General features: G+C 36.3%; 1 protein-coding gene across 3 annotated transcripts in view; it reads left to right on the top strand.

Annotated features, from left to right (window-relative positions):
- Positions 1 to 13,588, top strand: part of LOC128213732 (uncharacterized) — a 39,079-nt gene extending 25,491 nt beyond the window's left edge. For all 3 annotated transcript variants that reach the window (XM_052919752.1, XM_052919753.1, XM_052919754.1), the window contains 9 exons: positions 1,471 to 1,554; positions 4,396 to 4,548; positions 4,828 to 5,043; positions 5,262 to 5,415; positions 5,979 to 6,119; positions 6,779 to 6,853; positions 7,948 to 8,022; positions 10,380 to 10,565; positions 11,475 to 13,588. In XM_052919752.1, the coding sequence (XP_052775712.1) occupies positions 1,471 to 1,554; positions 4,396 to 4,548; positions 4,828 to 5,043; positions 5,262 to 5,415; positions 5,979 to 6,119; positions 6,779 to 6,853; positions 7,948 to 8,022; positions 10,380 to 10,565; positions 11,475 to 11,527 (1,137 nt within the window). In that variant the 3' untranslated portion in view covers positions 11,528 to 13,588. The remainder of the gene's footprint in view (positions 1 to 1,470; positions 1,555 to 4,395; positions 4,549 to 4,827; positions 5,044 to 5,261; positions 5,416 to 5,978; positions 6,120 to 6,778; positions 6,854 to 7,947; positions 8,023 to 10,379; positions 10,566 to 11,474) is intronic.
- The last annotated feature ends 6,755 nt before the right edge of the window (positions 13,589 to 20,343 follow it).

The following is a 20,343-nucleotide window of genomic DNA, read 5'->3' as shown; positions in this document are numbered from 1 at the left end:
CAAAGAATTCAATTCCATGCAGAACTCTGGTTGCCATGGCAACCAAAAGTTTTTTTTTTTTTAAATCTTCTTCTCCCAAACCACAAGGCTTAGGCCGTTGATATATGGTAGGTAGGATCACCAAATGGTCCTCTACCAAGATTGTTCAAATTATGGCCCTTGGGTCAAAATTGGCCCCGCCCCGGGGAGTCATGGGTTTTCTCTATATGTTTATAGTGAAAACTTAAAAAAAATCTTCTCCTCTGAACTTACTTGGCCTAGAGCTTAGACATTTGGCATGATTCATCGTCTAGTGGACCTCTACAAAGTTTGTTCAAATTATGGCCCTGGGGTCAAAATTGGCCCCGCCCCTGGGGGGTCATGGGTATTCTCTATATGTTTATAGTTAAAACTTCAAAAATCTTCTCCTCTTAACTTACTTGGACTAGAGCTTAGATATTTGGCATGATTCATCGTCTAGTGGACCTCTACAAAGATTGTTCAAATTATGGCCCTGGGGTCAAAATTGGCCCCGCCCCTGGGGGGTCGTGGGTTTTCTCTATATGTTTATAGTAAAAAAAATCAAAAATCTCCTCTGAACTTAGATATTTGGCATGGTTCATCGTCTAGTGGACCTCTACAAAGATTGTTCAAATTATGGCCTTGGGGTCAAAATTGGCCCCGCCCGGGGGGTTAGGGTATTCTCTATATGTTTATAGTGAAAACTTCAAAAATCATCTCCTCTGAACTTACGTGGCTTAGAGCTTAGATATTTGGCATGATTCATCGTCTAGTGGACCTCTACAAAGTTTGTTCAAATTATGGCCCTGGGGTCAAAATTGGCCACACCCCGGGGCTGATGGGTTTTCTCTATATGTGTTATAGTGAAAACTTAAAAAATCTTCTCCGAACTCACAAAGACAAGTAACGCCTTAATTTAAACTGGATAACATATTAAGTACACATACCAATTTTCAATATGGGCCACATACAACAATTAATAACAAATATACATATATAGATACACACGTAAAATCAAGTAGTGAAAAGGGCTTAGATATTTGGCATGATATATCATCTAGTTGACTTGTACCAATATTGTTCAATCTTTAGCCCTGGGGTCAAAAAATGGCCCCACCCGGGCGGTCATGGGTTTCCTTATATATGTATATGATGAAAACTTAAAAAATCTTCTTCTCCGAAACCAAAAGGCGAAGGCCTTAGATATTTGGTTTGAAGCATCGTTTATCGGACCACTATTAAGATTGTTCAAACTTTAGCCCTGGGGTCAAAATTGGCCACGCCCCGTGTTCATAGGCTTAGGTTTTCAATATTTGTATATAATGGAAGAATGTGCAATATATGACAGATGAGCGATTCAGGGCCATTTGGCCCTCTTGTTTATTGTGTGTATCATGCTGACTTCATTTTTCTAGAAGAAAGAAAGCATAAGGACCATGTATGTATGATGATGAAAATATCTTTATTCAGGACCTGACTAAAGAGATGACTAAGATGAACTCCAGCCTCTCTACTCAAGTGTCTCTACTCATGAGCACCAGCACCAAATATCAGGTAATGTGTGTTATACAAGACTCTGTGTGTAAACACGAGTTCAAATAAATTAACTTCAATATTCGGTTGGAGACGGGCATGAAGTTCTGAAACCTGTTTTTATACGCCTGTTCATAGACTGGGACGTATTCAAGTTTCACCTGTTAAGTTTCGTCCACTATGTTGTCTGATCAATAACTGTAGAATCATTTATCAAATCACCACCAAATTTAGTCAGAATGATAATGGGCATAAAATCTGTGTTGTCCCTGCATGATTTAACTTTCTAAGCTTGATTAAAGTTCAATCCTTATTAGGGATGGCAAACCCAGAATGATAATGGGCATAAAATCTGTGTTGTCCCTGCATGATTTAACTTTCTAAGCTTGATTAAAGTTCAATCCTTATTAGGGATGGCAACAAGTACCCGAGTACTCGATCAATCATCCGAGAAGCCGCGTATCAAATCACTACTCGAGTACTCGGAAAAAAAATCATTTTCTTTTATAAAATTCATTAAATTCACAATTAACAGACGAAAGTATCAGATCTTTGGTGTTTCCAAGTCGACAATTTACGGCCCCTCTAATCCCAGCTGTGTACACAATTGACATTAATAAATTATTTGACAGTTGTTGTGATAGTTGCAAACTGTCAATAAAGGGCCCTAATTTGCAAATAGCACTGGTGTCAATGAGCGAGGTTAAGATAGCAGTACATCACCTACAGAATTGTATTGTTTACCAATTAGTGTGTTTTCATTAAACAATGGACGTTGACGAGCGAATAAGTAATGACCGTTACGTGCAATGATTCCAGTATAGGCGTATTTTTTTGCAATGATTATCACAATTGATTGGTGGATATCTTAATCCTGGAAAAATGAATATTAATGAGGAAAAGAACAATATTTCAGTATGAAAACTTTCATTTTTATACCCCCCAAAACAAAGTTTGGGGGGGTATACTGGAATCGGGTTGTCCGTCCGTCTGTCCGTCCGTTTTTTTTTTGTCCGGGATTCATCTTTGTCGTTATTGAACAAATCTTTTTCAAACTTTCAGATATTAATGGCCATGATGTAAACTTGCGCCTCTGTGAAATTGGTACGGGTCACATGACCCTGACCAGAGTTATCTCCCCTTGATGTGTTAAAGTAGGCAAAATAAGCCCTGTCCGGGATTCATCTTTGTTATTATTCAACAAATCTTTTTCAAACTTTCAGAAATTAATGGCCATGATGTAAACTTGCGCCTCTGTGAAATTGGTACAGGTCACATGACCCTGACTGGAGTTATCTCCCCTTGATGTGTTAAAGTAGGCAAAATAAGCCCTGTCCGGGATTCATCTTTGATATTATTCAACAAATCTTTATCAAACTTTCAGAACTTAATGGCCATGTTGTAAACTTTCGCCTCTGTGAATTTGGTACAGGTCACATGACCCTGACTGGAGTTATCTCCCCTTGATGTGTTAAAGTAGGCAAAATAAGCCCTGTCCGGGATTCATCTTTGTTATTATTCAACAAATCTTTATCAAACTTTCAGAAATTAATGGCCATGTTGTAAACTTGCGCCTCTGTGAAATTGGTACGGGTCACATGACCCTGACCAGAGTTATCTCCCCTTGATGTGTTAAAGTAGGCAAAATAAGCCCTGTCCGGGATTCATCTTTGTTATTATTCAACAAATCTTTATCAAACTTTCAGAAATTAATGGCCATGTTGTAAACTTTCGCCTCTGTGAATTTGGTACAGGTCACATGACCCTGACTGGAGTTATCTCCCCTTGATGTGTTAAAGTAGGCAAAATAAGCCCTGTCCGGGATTCATCTTTGTTATTATTCAACAAATCTTTATCAAACTTTCAGAAATTAATGGCCATGTTGTAAACTTTCGCCTCTGTGAATTTGGTACAGGTCACATGACCCTGACTGGAGTTATCTCCCCTTGTAGGCAAAATTAGCTTTGTCCGGCCTAACTCCAGGGCAAACAACCTAGACATGGAGGGGTGGGGGGTATTCGTTAGCCTACAGTTCTAGTTAAGTATTTCTTAAACAAATGAACAGTTTTCGTTTATTGTAATTCTAAATGTTGTTCATTATTGAGTGTAATCTCGATCATCTCAACGCTCGAATATGATCCAAGTTTTCCGTCCTATTTATAATGTACATATATACGCATAAAATAAAATGAAAACGACAAATTAAAAGCATGAAACAATATTTGTTTTCTTTGTATTGATTTCTCTGTTAAGGTACATAATGACAGTCTTATTTAAAGATGAAAAGGCCAATATTACGACCAACGCACATTGTACATTCCTGATTGATGTATACACAAACTTTTCTTTCCCGAAATCCAATTCAAGTTAATCGAGTACTTGGTAATCGAGTACCCAAGTACTCGATCGGAAGATTGTCCGAGTACTTGAGTATCAATTTTACTTCTCGTTGCCATACTGTTATAACAGCCTTGAGGACAGAAGTTGGTACACCCCAAAATTTCTGATAGTCCATAATATCATATAGTGATACAAATAAGCATGAATTTATCATGTAGTACAAGAACATCTATGTCACTTGATCCAAAGTGTTCCCTCCGATTTTAAGAAAATGGCAAAATAGTTGACAGTCACAAAAGCATTATTGGTACTAAGGGATCACAAACATTTCTCAGTCCAATCAGTCCTAGATGGTTGGAGTAGCAGGGAGTACCAATAACAAGTTTGACTTGGATCCCAGGGGCTGTTCTTCTGATTTTCTCTAGAACATGTTTGAATATGTCGTATGTTTATACTGCATTAGTAGGGTTTTGTATGATACAAGTGTACAGTACTTTTTAACAAATGTCTTACTACCTACAGGAACAGTTACTCCAGTTTGAAAATACAACAAAGCAGCTTGCCAAGAACCTAACCAGTGTCCAACCTGGTGTTGGTCAGGGTCACTCAGATGTCTCCGGCAACTTTGATAGTGTTGAATTCAGGGAAGCTGTGACTGATATAGTCAATGATTTGGTAGGTATATGGGTTGTAAATGTACATGTTTATCCATTAAAAAAGTACATGTATTTGCCATTTTATAAAAGAAAACTGATTTATGATTGCTTTGAAAAGTAATTGATGCCAAATTTTTATTTTCATTTAAATTCATTTTTATTTGGTAGATGTTAATAAAACATCTATTCAAATGACACTTAAGGAATATTTTAAGGTATTGCTTTGTGAAAATTTAAATGAGGGATAAATGTAGCAGTTTCGCGGGCAGTTTAGTTTTGGAAAACTTTTCATTATCAGCTTACTGACAAAGGACTGGTCGGCAGTGAAGAGGTACATTCCCTGGTTAAGAACATCACAAATATCCTAGCTAATCTACAGAAGGGGACTGCTATCCCACTTGGCCAGACCATTGAGCCGGAGGAGACTGAGGGGGACAATGATGTCAGTCCGGCTGATCATGTTACCATGGCAATGTTTAACACCCTGGGTGATGGATTCAAGGATAAGATTGATGTAAGGGATTTCTCAGATTAAATGTTTCTTTTTTGTACTATTTCATATCTTTGCTTCCTGTTGTTAAGAAATAAAATCAAATTATACTTTTGTAGAAGGAGGAATTTTAATTATTTGTTAGCATTAAATAGTATAAAATTGATAGGCATTTTTTACTCCAATTTATGTCAACATCTTCCAGAGTGATTCAGGCTTTCATATTACTCACTATTCTACAGATCCTGAATGACTCACTGGTATCACTGAGGTCAGATGTAAAGAAAATGTCACAGACCTTGTTCAAGCATGACTCCACGATGTTCAATCTCAGCCACCAGGTTCAAGCCCTGCAGAAATACATCACCATACTACAACACGACATGGAGTCTACTGGTACGCTGCTGATGGTGTATTTTATTTATTTGATCCTTATAAATTCATATGCATTTTTGGTGGGAAAAGAAAAGTATTGTGATAGCTTTAGTTAAGTTATATTGCAAGGGCTTATTTTTATTTGCTTTATCATAATTAAGTTCTACAACTTCTTTTTTAGCCTTATTTTGATTTTTTTTAAATTTGTTTTTTCGTGTTTTTGAGGCCTAATGTAATTTTTCTGACACCTTGCTTGAAATATATAAATCTCTACGTAAAAAGGATTGATAGGCTGCGCTCAATTCGCCCCATAATAGGGACCATGGAGAATGGGCTCTCTCTCTGGGCTCTTACAGCATTTATATGCAGTAATATTTTATACAGTGTACATGCAGTTTCAAGTTATCAAAAGCTTTTACAAAATGATAATTTTCACAGCAGTTGACAGTAATGTATTTTAAAGGCTGAAAACCTACCAGTTCCATGATGCTAAATATAGAATTTGTTTGGTATGGCCTTAGACTGCAGCAAACACATGTTTCTACACTACATTCCCTTATTCCAATTTATATTGTTTTCCACAGGGGCATTAACTACGAGTGTTCCAACAACTAAATCCCCTGAAGACATGGAGCAAGAGTCAGATGGAGGAGAACAATTGCCTGGTGAAAACATGGATACAGGAGCTCCAGAAAACCCCAACAGCGAAACAGAGCATGTTACAGGTACGTACAGGGCATGGGTTGCCATTGTAGGCTTAGTTATCATGAATAATGTTTGAAGTTTAAATGTAATTTATATGCCTGCCATTAGATGGAAAGGGTTTTATGGATTCAACTGCAGTGGGCAGGCGGTATTTGCTAAGTTGTGTGCTTTAAATCTCAAAGCTCTTGTCTGATCATCACCAAACTTGGACAATAAGACTGTGTATGGGCACAATGTATTTGCCAAGTTCGAAAACCAGCCATGTCACCACAGTCTCTTCACAGTTATGGTCCTTGAATTGCTTACATTTCACAAAGTAGCGTCCAATAAGTTGTTGACACTTTACCTCAAGAAGTTTTTGTCTTGTATTTTTATCACTAGAATATTTCGTCCACGTTGGATAACCAGCGATGTAATCCAGTCTTTTCACAGTTATGGCCATTGAATTGCTAAAATTACTCAAGGTGTCATCAGCTTAGTTGTCCTTGTTCTTAAACAAGAAGCTTCTGTTCAATCCTCATCAAACTTAGACAATATGGGTGTTGTGCGGAATATTGAGCTCGGCAAGGTTTTTTATAACCAGCCATTTCACCCCATTCACTTAAGAAACCCAATTCACTTAAGAATGCACAAACATGTACATGTATATACTTGTTTAATTACCGTATGTGTCTTTCAGAAAACAAAGAAGTTTCTCAACCCACTGTCGTGCCAGTTCCAAAATTAACTGTTCCATTCATACAGTCCCCAGAAGGTATTATTTTATAGGTATTATATCAACACATTGCATTTGGAAAAGTAGGCCGCTATGATTCTGTATCAGCAAACCGTAGAAAGCTGCTGTCATCAGAATTGATCCTAAATCTGATTTCAATAGCCTTCAATAATTACCTACTTTGTTAAACAAAAGAATATGAGCCACATCACGCGATTTTGGGCCTTCGGACGTAAATTTGCTTTTATTATTTTATTGGGTATTTAAATAAAATAACATTTCATGATGTAATCCATCAAAATTATTCATGGTTTGTTTCTATATTTCAAGTCATTACCAAGAAATAGGGTGATTTGGTTCACCATGAATTAAAATTACTATGAAATTGTCTGTCTTTTCTACTGTCATATCCACTCTGTTCGGTTTCAAGCCTTAAAAAGACTAGATACCAGATGATACAAGTGCAAGAAAAAAGGGAAATTGTAAAAAACTTACATAAAATTGATATTATTGCCTTGAAGCTTACCAACTGATGTATCACATCGCTTATGACACATATATCTTTTGCAGTTTTTGTGTATTTTTCAATTCGAAATTTATTGGATTTGCCTACCACGTAAATCCCAGTTAATTTAAAAATAGTTATATGTATCTGTACTAATCACATGACCTTAACATGCTTAATATACACACTATAAACTGGGAAACCATTTTGAGCTATTTTTGAATGGGTAAACTCAGCTGAAACAGAGACAAAATATTCCTTTCATTATGTATTATCGGCCTCATACTAGCTGACATTGATTCTGGACTTGTTTGTGGAAATAATGTATTTGCCAATTTTGGGACTATCTGGTGTCTCGTCCCTTTAAATGATTTTCATAACACTTGCATCAAATGTTCATCCACTAAACAAACAGTGTTTGCTCCATATCTCCAATACAACTTTAATTGTCATGAAACAGAATGAGACAAGCATGGGGGGGGGGGTGCAGATGTCTGTTTTTGTTTCCCTAAAACAACCATCTAGTTGGGTGTTTTTTTGCTTATTACTTGATATTGTATTGTTTAGTATTTTACGAGTGTGTATTTAAACATGCTCATACATGTACACACTTGTTTATGTCTTTCAGGAAATGAAGAAGCTGCCCCACCCACTGTCGTGCCAGTTCCAATATTAGATGTTCCATTCATAAAAACCCTTAAGGGTATGAATTTATGAGTATTATTTCAACCACAGTGGCAGGGTGCGTTGTTTTGACAACCCCCTTTGAACACGCCCCTCCCCCACATTTTTAAAAAAGAAAAAATCCCAGGCTTATTAATAATGGTTGGGGGAACTGTTACTAATGATAACTTACAAAAAAAAAAAAAATGGAGTTTTTATTCTATTATCTTTGTACACCCTGCCCCTGTGATTTTAACATGGCACTTTAAAATAGGCAACTATGAATTTAATGACAACCAAAAGTTAAAAACTGCTGTTAGAATTGACATTAGCCTTAAATCTTGTTTCGACTGCCATCAATTTTGTTTTTAATCAAGTCAATGTGCTTGTGTTTGTCCATGGTCATAGCATGACTAGTAAATCTCTACATTTGCTAACAGTTATGAATACTTATGTTGGGGTGGTTCGGCATCATGCCAGTAAGTGGATAATTAAGTGATAAAGAATTATAGCTTGGTACAAGAATCAGACTGAATCATCTTAAATATACTTTAAGTTTCTGTTAGCATTTGAATGAATCATGTTTATTATGCCCCCCTTCGAAGAAGAGGGGTATATTGCTTTGCACATGTCGGTCCGTCGGTAACACCAAAGCTTGTCCGAGTGATAACTCAACAATTCCTGGACGTATGGCACTCAAACTTGACATGAAGGTCGGGCCTGTCCAGTAGATGAACCCTATTGATTTGAGGGCTCATCAGGTCAAAGGTCAAGGTCACAGTGACCTTTAATGGTAAAAGGTTGTCTGTGTGATAACTCGACAATGCTTGCACCCATGGCCCTCAAACTTGACTTGGAGGTTGGGCCTGACCAGTAGATGACCCCTATTGTTTAAGGGGGTTATTGGGCCAAAGGTCAAGGTCACAGTGACCATGAATGGTAAAAGGTTGTCCAAGTGATAACTTGAAAATGCCTACACCCATGGCCCTCAAATTTGTCTTAGAGGTTGGGCCTGACCAGTAGATGGCCCCTATTGATTTTAGGGGTCATTGGGCCAAAGGTGAAGGTCACAGTGACCTTGAATGGTAAAAGGTTGTCCATGTGATAACTGAACAATGCCTGCACCCATAGCCCTCAAACTTGACTTGGAGGTTGGGCCTGACCAGTAGATGATCCCTATTGTTTTGGGGGGTCATTGGGCCAAAGGTCAAGGTCACAGTGACCTTCAATGGTAAAAGGTTGTCCATGTGATAACTGAACAATGCCTGCACCCATTGCCCTCAAACTTGACTTGGAGGTTGGGCCTGACCAGTAGATTGCCCCTATTGATTTAGGGGTCATTTGGCCAAAGGTCAAGGTCACAGTGACCTTGAATGAGAAAAGCTTGTCCGAATAATAACTGAACAATGCCTGCACCCATGGCCCTCAAACTTGACGTGGAGGTTGGGTCTGACCTGTAGATGACCCCTATTGATTTTAGGGGGTCAAAGGTCAAGGTCATAGTGACCTTGAAAGCAAACTCGACAATTCCTGGACCTATTGTCATCAAACTTGAAATGAAGGTTGGGCCTGACCAGTAGATGACCCCTCCTGACTTTTTGGGTCATCAGGCCAAGGTCAAGGTCACAGTAACCTTTAACGCAAAAAGTTAACAAATCTCCTCCCAGTGATATCTCAACAATGCCTGAACCTATGATCATCAAACTTGACATGGAAGTTGGGCCTGACCAGGAGATGACCCTTATTGATCTTAGGAGTCATTGGGTCAAAGGTAAAGTTCACAGTGACCTTGAATGCAAAAATGTTTTGAGTGATAACTCGACAATGCCTGCACCCATGGCCCTCAAACTTGACTTATAGTTTTGTCTGACCTGTAGATGACCCCTTATGAATTTAGAGGTCATCGGGTAAAAGGTCAAGGTCACAGTGACCTTGAGCGAAAAAAGCTTGTCTGTTTGATAACTTGTCAATGCCTGCTCCCATGGCCCCAAACATGATATTTAGATTTTTGGTGACCAGCTGATGACTCCTATGGATTTTGAGATCATAGAGTCAAGGTCATGGTCATAACACACTCTAACCTCACACTTTGAATGGTCATAATCTTAAAACTGCCTCAACGGCATCCAATGGCAGTGACAAATCAGCTGTCATTTCAGTCCATGCATATTTCATTCAATTGTCCATATTATCCTGAAAACAAGGCGCTCAGGGAGGGCATAATGTTTGACAAACATCTCTTGTTAACTATTGTGAAACCCTCGCGTCCGACTTGGTAACCACAAACAAACTTATGAGCGTGGAGGATATTACATTTGTAGTTTTTCAACACATAAATCATTGCATAAATTTATATTATATATTTACTTGTACATCTTCATATCATCCACATTACAGAGTTTGAGCTGAACTTCAGTCGCTGGGACAGAAGTGGGTCAGGGCAGATTAGATTCGGGGATCTGGAAGGTTTTGTGGGCACCAGTAACCTCCCTTTGGAGGCTGATATGAAACGATTATATGACTTGGACAACAATGGCTTGTATTCAAAAGCAGAGTTAGCAAGAGCCTTTGGTATTACTTTAAGTAAGTGAAAAGAGCCATTCTAATTATCATTTTTTACCATTTATCTTTCAGGTATCTCATGTCCAAACATGTTTGTCATTTTATTGAGCCGTTTGCGATAATGTTAAAATTCACCCGATATCACATGGTATCATTTAAAGGGTATTGCCGACCCATTACTAATGTGTATTCTAAATGACCGAAAAAATCATTATAGATGAGGTTATTGTAGTTTGTATTTTTTTGTCTTTTTTATGCGCCCTCTAAAAAGGTTTGAAGTCTTTTCGCTTCTGTCCGTCCATTCACACTAACATCAAGGGTTTCCTGGAATGTGAAAGCTCATAAACCAAAATGTTCATCCATCCAGCTTTCTTGTCAGTCACAAAATCTTGTGGCACATCTCCAAAATTATATGAGCCATTGTGATGAAACATATCAGGAATGTTAAGCAACCTGTTCAATTGTTCTCCTGTGGTTTTGTGTCTGGCTGCACCCTCTATATGCTGAGTTATTGCCCTTGTCTTAGTTAAAAAGAATTTAAGAATTGTCTTAGAATTTTGTCATATATATGAATATGGCATCAAAATTTAAGTTATACTGAGTTGCTGAAGGATATTAAATGAGCCTGTTTTTAATATTGACAACTGTCTCGAAACTCAGTTATTGTAAGTGTTATGAGGTCATTTGTTTTTATCTTATGTTTTTCAAATAAAAAATGTTGACTTATTGTCATAGTCTTGTCATCCAGATTAAAATAATTTTGGTCATTACTCATATATTCATATGAAACTTGGAGCATATGTTGCATTAGGGTTTTTATTGAGGCCCATATCGTTTGTGTTTCTGCTGTTGTCGTTTTGTTGTTGTTTTTTATCTCTAGTTTACTTTTAATAAAACTTCTGATGACATAATTAAAATCCATCTTTTCAGCAACCACCACAAGCCCTGCATCAGCAGCAAAGATGACGGAGCCTCCAAGATAAAACCCTTCCCAACATGCCGCTGACCGCAAGCAATCAAGGGACCACCTCCCCAACTCTCCTTCTCTGCCCCTCCATCGTACAGGGTGTCGAAACACGTCTGTGTTGTATTTGTTAGCCACTAGTGACCTACATGTATTTATGTCGTCTAGCAAATATATCTTTGCAGACTTGACATTGGGAAGTGCTGTTTATGTATCTCTTTTCCTTGACATTGTTGTTAAAAGAATCATCGCAGTCAATTTCTAATTATGTCTTGTAATATTCAAATAATGTTCTTACATATCAGTGTTTCCGAATGTTTGAGAAATGTACCGTAGGTCTGATGATTCAGAATAAACTACATCCTCCAGGTCAGTTCAGTTGTTATACATGTAGATAAAAGCATACAGTTTTAAAACTGAAATCAGTGTTTTGGGGGAAAAAAATCACTATAAGATGTAATGGATTGCAAAAACTGCATTTCAGTAAAGAAGCACCCTTATTTCAGATTTTTTTAAATTTCTGTTTTTCACCATTGCACATGTAAAGAACAATGTTGGATAGTTAAAATATTATATGTTTTCATCTCCATGTATGATAATTCAGGTTAATTCACAAATATATACAATTAAAAGGTCACAAATAATTTTGTTATAAAATGTTTCTGTTGTTTTATTGTTTAGATGTGTTATCATCGTTAGTCATTGTATGTGTCATGTGTACTGAAGTTGTTGATTTATAGTGATTTACTGGAAATTGCATTTTTTTATGATTTAATTGCATTTAGACCAATTCATACTTTGTGAAATATGCTTAGTCAGGGTTTTAAATAATGGGCCAATTGTTTAGAACTTTGTTATAGTTAACAACTTTGTTAACATCATCATTGTTAACTTTCCAAACTTTTCTACTCTGGGATTTTAATGGATACAAATGTGATCTGCTTTATTTCTAACAAGATTTGAGACAAGTTTTTCAGCTGCAGTTGCTTAAATGTAAATATGTGAACATATCATCGAATATTTCACGTTAAAAAGTTAACAAAAATGGCGCTAATCTTGTTAACTTTAACAAAGTTAACAATTGACTCAAAGATTGGCATGCCCTCTAAGAAAAAAAAGCACTTTTTAACAACACGGGTATGACCAAATAATGTAATATCAAGGAATTCGGTAAAATGATGCTGTAAAATATCTTACTGGTTTGAAAACATTTTTTTCAAATTCAAACTAGCAGTCACTTAGTGGCTAGTAAATCAATTTGTTTCGAAATAAAAAATATTACTACTTGTATATTCCATTATGAAAAGTGAGCATATGATACGATCTTTGATAATAGAGCCATAAACTGTACATATGTATATTGAAATCCATATAAATTTCTTATTTAATATAAAATCAAAATTTGACCTTTGATCATGATTCATTGAAATGTGTTTCTTTTCTAGCCATAATCATTTTAAAAAAAGGAGCAAAGAAATCATTATTTATTGTAAATAAATTATGAGATTTAGATGTTTCATACGTGTATTGTAAGTTGGGGGATAGATTTAAATGCTTTATTCAAGTTTATATCTAGTTTGCATATTGCTGGACCTCTGGTTTAAATAAAAAAAAATAAAAATGGTCTTATTCTTTTTTTCAATATTTTTTTTGCATCAGTATATACGAAACAGGGGGAAAAAAAGAATAAAAATCCTTATCTTGAGCACCAGCATTTTATTGCACCCCCACACCCACCTCTCCCCTCCCCCTCTCCACACCACCACCATTATATTAATGTTGTTTTCTTGTTATGGCTTTATTTCTGTGATATGTTTGTGTATAATGAATTCTGATGCCTGTGTAACTTTAAAATATTGCTTTGCCTGTGTTGATGTCATCATAAAGTCAGAAGACTGTCAAAGTAGTAGAAAAATAAGCCAAGCTTTGTTTATAGTTAATATATTTTGCTATTATTTTGCCATGTTATTTATGGCCACTGATTTTATGATTGTAAATGTTATTTATTTGTGATTCAATCATTTTAATTATGTTAAATTTCAAAATGGCTTGTAAATAAATGGTGTTATTATTCACATAATATTGTTGCGTTTTAATTTCTATCAACATGTTAAAGCTGCACTCTCACAGATTGACTGTTTAGACTTTCTTTTTTTTTCCTCAAAATCAGCTGATTTTTGTATCAACGCCTTCAACTCAGTCATATAACTTCCAATAGAACAATCTCAGTTGTTTGAAAGACAGCCAAAAATTTCATCGAAGTGTTTTTAACCATAAAACATTCATTTTCAATGTAAATATGAAAAACTGCAATCTGATTTTGTCAGCAGTTTTATATCACAGGTTCACAAACATTTACACAAAATTTGGCTCATTCCAAGACAATAAATAAAATAGTTGTCAAAAGGGTAATCTGTGAGAGTGCAGCTTAAATTGTCATATTACAAAAGCTTCAAAACTGGCTATAACTGAAAAAAAACGTTCAATATATTTATTTCTATGTCAACATGTTAACTCTCATAGTCCAAAACTTTAACCAAGGCTAAAAATAAAGAAAAGGTTCCAAGATATTCAAATGCGATTTGGTACACGTTGCCAGAGGCAATACACACATGTACAGCAAGGCACATAACTCTGACTTCAATTATTGTTGAGTTGTATCCCTTTTTCAACCAACAAACAACAGGGGAGCGATGGCATCCACTCCGCAGCGCTCTTGTTAATGTATATGCCTTGCAGTGGTCACAATAGCTGTACTCCAGTAAATGATGCTAGTCATTACTCGGAAACAACGACGATTTCGTTTAAGTTTGTCTGTATTTCGAAGAGAAAAGAATGTCCTGTCATGATATCATCAGTGTCATCATGTTAGTCATAAGATGAAAGCAGTTCTTTATACAGGGGCTCTGAAGTTCAGGATTAATCCTAAAATCAGGATTGAGACCATCACCTTCAGACAATTATGATGCAATTGTAAAGATTGCTCGGACATTTGCAAAAAACATGTTAAAAAAAAACTTTAATAAATATACGACTGGGAACAATTTCAAAAGGGGTCTCAGGTCTTTTACGCTGCTTTGGGGCATGCATCCCTTATACTAACTCGGGCCCATCGGATATTTAAGGATTGACAATTTTCAGCTGAAAGAACCCCTGTAACCATGCCCTTGTTTCACAATATTTGAAGCAAATGCAATAACTTGAATTATTCCCCTTTTATCTGTTTTTGAAAACGTACCGCAAGTGTGCGTTTTGAAGGTGATATGTCATTCAAAATTATGTACACATCAGGGTGCATGGGATTTTCAAACTCAAACTATTCTTTTTAAATTCCAAACTAAAAATCACATTGCCAGAAATGAGAAATATTATTGAAAAACAGTTTTTCTCTCATAAATATGCACTTTGTACTGTAATTTTACTATATTAGAATATATAGACAGTACAAAAAGCATAGTATTTTCCCCTTTTTTCACATTTCTTGGATTGTAAATTTTAGTTTGGAATTATAAAGATTTTTTTATTTAAAAAAATAAAAATGAGTTTGAAAATCATGGCCGATGATTACGAACAGTCTCAAGTCCAAGAAAACGGACCAAGACGCAAACATATAGAAACAACATCTCTTTCTAGTAGATTTTACCAAAAAAATGTATACAATTGTTCACTCTTATATAGTAGGAAAGTTATAATGGAATGATGATTTGCAGTTTTGCCACTTGAGGCTGAACTCGGACTTGTATACTGTTCGTAATCATGGCCCCCAGACCATTCTATGCCTTTCTTATTAACATAACAATGCATCAAGTTGCAATAAATTTACAGGACATCCTCCGAAAACTGGACGGAGAGTATGTGACACTTGAGTCCGCCATTCACCGCGAAACTTGCTTCTCTGGCTTTCCACCGGACTTTCATTCAGGCGAGTTCATCAGAATACATAAATGCTTAATTTGAAACTTGTCGAAACTCAATTTGTGAAAGATAACAAACAGATTTGAGGCTGCTTCCATCTTGCTGATAAATGCCGATTTAATAGAGACAAACGGCATTCTTCTATTGGTAAAGGTATCGCCTAGCTACGCAAAGAAAATAAATCTTGTTTGCTTCGGGACATTCGCTAAAGGGCTTCAAACGGTAATTAACGGTTGAATTGTTTGAGCTATTCCGCTTAATTCACCGGGTTGTTGGTTTTCAAATCAGCGGATGAAATGAGGCAGAATTATTGAAAATAAAGTTCTTATTAATTGTGGGAAAGCTACAATAGGGGATGAACAGCCCCAATCCGTTGAAAGTTCCTCAACACTCAACATCATGATTGATTATGCAGGTCTGATCGGAGGTTGGTGTTGTAAACATATTCGAACATTCACCCTCTATAAAAGTATTTAAAAGTGCACGTGTATTACGACGGGCATTAAACAGTGTCTGTGGTATTTCTTATATTACTATCTTTGTCTATCATTAGACTACGCATAATAAAACGTACATTCTTCGCTCACTATTTCTGAATGGTACTGTAGACTACACGTTTCAAGTCGTCTGCCTTTCGAAGAAAAACATGCATACATATTTTAACATTCATCCGTTATAAAAGAATATTTCAACGTACGCATGTATTCTTATCTCACTATGGTATTGTACCCAGTAGACTACGCATTTTCTCCTGACTACTTTTCAAAGAAAAATATGCATTCATATTCGAACATTCATCCTATATAACACTACAAAATGTACGCATGTATTCTTATCTCACTATGGTACTGTAACCAGTAGACTACGCATTTTCTCCTGACTACTTTTAAAAGAAAAATATGCATTCATATTCGAACATTCATCCTATATACCAATACAAACTGTACGCATGTATTCTTATCTCACTATGGTACTGTATCCAGTAAACTACGCATTTTCGCTGTTCTAATTTTCGAAGAACAATATGCATACATATGCGAACATTTAGCCATTAAACATGTATTTCAGTAAAAGTACACGTCGTGTATTCTTATCGCACTACAACGGCAGTATCGTAGACTATGCTTTTTTAGGTCGTCTGCTTTTCGAAGAAAAACATGAATACATATTCGAACATTCATCCGTTAAAAAGTATTTGAAAGTACACGTGTATTCCATCGTCGGCAACCTCGGTACTTTCTTCCGTTGCAACGAAGCATTGGGAGTATCCGACGGTGACGTATTCTCTTGAATGGTTGTACTATAGAATAAGCATTTTAGCTTGTTCGTTTTATGCTGAAAAAAAAATCAAAAAAAAATCGATGCACAAAAATCTTTATCTAAAGTCGGGTATATGATGAAATGTTTTTAGCTCCATGAGCAATTCTCGGACAAAAATAATAACCTATTGTGTCGTCGTTGAGTAAAAACCCCACTAACAAATCGGAATGCAAACGAATGGCAAAATTGATATTCGAAGTAAGAATGACAGTTAGTTTTAAGTTTTATTTATCTCAATCCCCATAACTATACGAGTTTATCAAAATACCAAAAAGCAGTACGATACAATATAAAAACAACAACAACGTTAAAGTACATAGTATATACAAAAAATAATGTATATTCAATGCGTTTAATATGCATGTTGCTTAGTACACATGTTTTCCAGTAATAATACGCATGTGTGTCAAGGTCCTTAACTTGGGTATGTGTCCAAGTACGCTACTAAACAATTGAAGAAAAAAAACAAACAAAAAACAGACGAGCGTTGCCATCCGCTTGCGATGCACTTGTAACTTATTTTTAATGCGTTTAACATAATGTTTATTACTCGTAATTGTTTTAGTAATAAAACTTAAGTTAACGATTGTTTGTTAACCGAAGAAAGAAAAAAAACCCTAGCTGTTGCCATGGGTTGGTGTCGTTGAGATACGGCGTCGGCGTCGGTGTTCAATGACTTTAAACTGGACCATAAGGCATGCTAGTTACTAAATAAACCGTAAAATGTATAGTCATGAAAGTGCTATTCCTCGTGCACAAAAGATCAAATGTTTGAGCTAACATATGTATAATACTATCAGCTTCCACCCTCTAATGTATTATACTATCAGCTTCCACCCTCTAATGTATAATACTATCAGCTTCCACCCTCTAAATGGAACGACAAACGTAAAACACTTGACGGAGCAAATTCAGATTCAACTCATGAGTAGGGCAAAGTGTGCCAACCAACCAACGAGATATCAAAGAATTCTGCACAGGTTTGGAATGACGCCGTAAGACAAAAACACATACATGTACGTACGACATTATTCCGTTAAGTTTCACTTTTTTCATATGTAACAGAAAGGAAATTTATACATTTCTTTTTGGTTTCTAAAGGCTTATTAATTCATATTTTGAAGTCATATTTCTTTGACAAGCTAAATAGCTAATGTCTGATACAAATGATAATAATATTAACAATATATACAATTATGACATAATTTTAAGAAAATAGCGATATAAAATAACGATTTTCAGCAATATTGCCCGAATCTTTCAAAACGGATACCATAAATTGGAAGTAATGTCACTCATTGCACAGACATGATATGATCGGTTTCTGCGGTCATATCAAATATATCAGAGGTGTGCTACGAGCAGTTTTTGTGGGTCGGCTACACAAGGACTAAAAAGTAAAATCGGCGTTTTTGAAGAACAGAAGTATAGGCGTTGTAGATAAAAAGTTCGATCTTTAATAATCTCGTCGTACTCTAAGCTGATCTCAGTAGGAGCTATTGGGACATTTTAATCATCAAACAAACTTAAAACAAAGTTCTCTTTTACTGGAACAATTAAGTGTAATCTCGCTACTTACTTTGTGGCTATTTTACGGATAAGTTCCGAATTGGTGCTTGCGATGTGCTTAAACGAGATTTTGTCTGTGACAGGGCAAGATTTGGCTGGTGATTTAAGCGGTGATTGATTGATTAATGATCGAATATCAGCCCCAGAGGGTTAAGCCAATTTACTGTGATTGGATTGCGATGGGTGTTTGGGGTATGTTAAACAAGGACGCCAGTAACGGGCTTCAATCCGTGCTAGAAGTGCATCTTTTTTGTGCAGCTATTTCGAAGAAAACATAATGGGCCGATTTGTTAAAGTTAACAACGTAATTTACGTTATTAATTTTTAAACGTTAAATATTTTATCATGTACCCACGTATTTCAATACAAACAAGTAAAGCTGAAACGGGTTAGAAATGTGTATCTTTTATACTTCCAGTTCATAACGTTGTTAACATTAACAAAGTTCTAAAAATCGGCCCGATGTATGTGGAATCTAGTTTCTACAAAGCAATTCGGAGAAGCTTGTTTGTTCGGAGAATCTTCTATAAAACATTTATCTTACTTTCATGATACAACTTGCATGCTCTGCAGGGGGGGGGGGGGGGGGGGGGGAGGTCAGGATTTGACGTTAGAGGTGGGGGTGGGGCGTAACTTAGAGGCGTAAGCTTTTGACTTGCGCCCCTCTCTCGCGATATGTATTAAGTGTTGCTATGGTGCATTTTGGGTGTCCAGGATCCGCTAGTGCTCTGTGATAAACTTTGCAAGGTACGGATGACTGTATTCCGTGCGTTTAATATGTTCTTTTTTCATACAATACGACGTATTTTGTTGCAATACATCAAAGATGTGGCTGAATGGGTAAAATTGTGGTTTTTATCATTTTTATCATAATTCAAATTAAGGTACGTTAAAGGGAAATAAGCACTGCGTCTGACCAGCGACCTATCTCAATAAATACGGAGCGAATTTGTTTGTATTTCCTTTCTAGCCGGCTTTATTAATAATTTTGGCCAACATTTCTTTATGAAACATATTTTAAATCGGTGTTTTATCTATTCATGGACATCAAACCGGTTTCTTTAAAACATAGTTTAAAGAAAGTTGAAAGAAATGCGCTATTGATATGTATTCATTTTTCTTACAATCTGCAGGAAGTTTGCAATAGCGAAAGTATTTCCAGGTGATGCTGTTTGAAAAAAAAAATCCAAACATCATTTTTATTATCTTCCTTTGTTGGTTAATAAAACACGCCCTAGTATTTTTTTGGCCATACGCGCCATGTGACTTACAATCCGAGAATTGCCGAATATTTCATGAAATTGTCGAATGAATTTGATTTTAAATTCCTTTTATACTACCAATAGCATAAATTAAATACCACAACCAACAACAAAGATTCTTCAGAAGAAATAAAATAGTACGTTACGAATAATCCTGCAACACAAGAAACTTTCTAAATCCTTTAATTCGTAAAGCAGGATTAAACACATTTAAACCATTAAAAAATAATTTTAGAACAAAGTCAGTAGTTAACAGATTAAATGCCTTAAAAAGGGAATAGCAGCATCGTTGCAAACATGTCAACGTAAGTCTGGCGATCTCTCTGTTATTGGAATTAATTCAATTGAAAGTGTTTTTAAGTTCGTGTTAAGCATTTAAGTAAAAATGCAAAATTTGTGTGACGACTGCGATTAAAAAAGTTAATAATGGTTTGTTTTAGTGTAAGATCATTTTTTCACAAAGTGAAAGCAAAATTTGCTTTGTGTTTGTTTTCGAAGTCCACGATTGTATGAACAATTGCTAACAGAGACTTTCCTTCCTTTTAGAAACAGCGATATTGGAAGTAAACCGAGGGAACATCCGGTTCTGACCAGGCGACGGAAGTCCCGCAGCGAGCGAGATCAGGCAGCGGTACTGAGGCTGCGGCGAATGCGCGTGTACCGCACGCGTATCGAGAGGGAGTCGGCGACGGAAGACAGTAACGCGGAAACCGGAAAAGGATTGTGGGACGGCGGTAACCGCTCTGAAGAAGATGACGACGACTTCAAT

Source organism: Mya arenaria, chromosome 13 (assembly GCF_026914265.1).
Source record: "Mya arenaria isolate MELC-2E11 chromosome 13, ASM2691426v1".
Taxonomy (NCBI): Eukaryota; Metazoa; Mollusca; class Bivalvia; order Myida; family Myidae; genus Mya; species Mya arenaria.
This window is presented reverse-complemented; position numbering and strand designations above follow the sequence as displayed.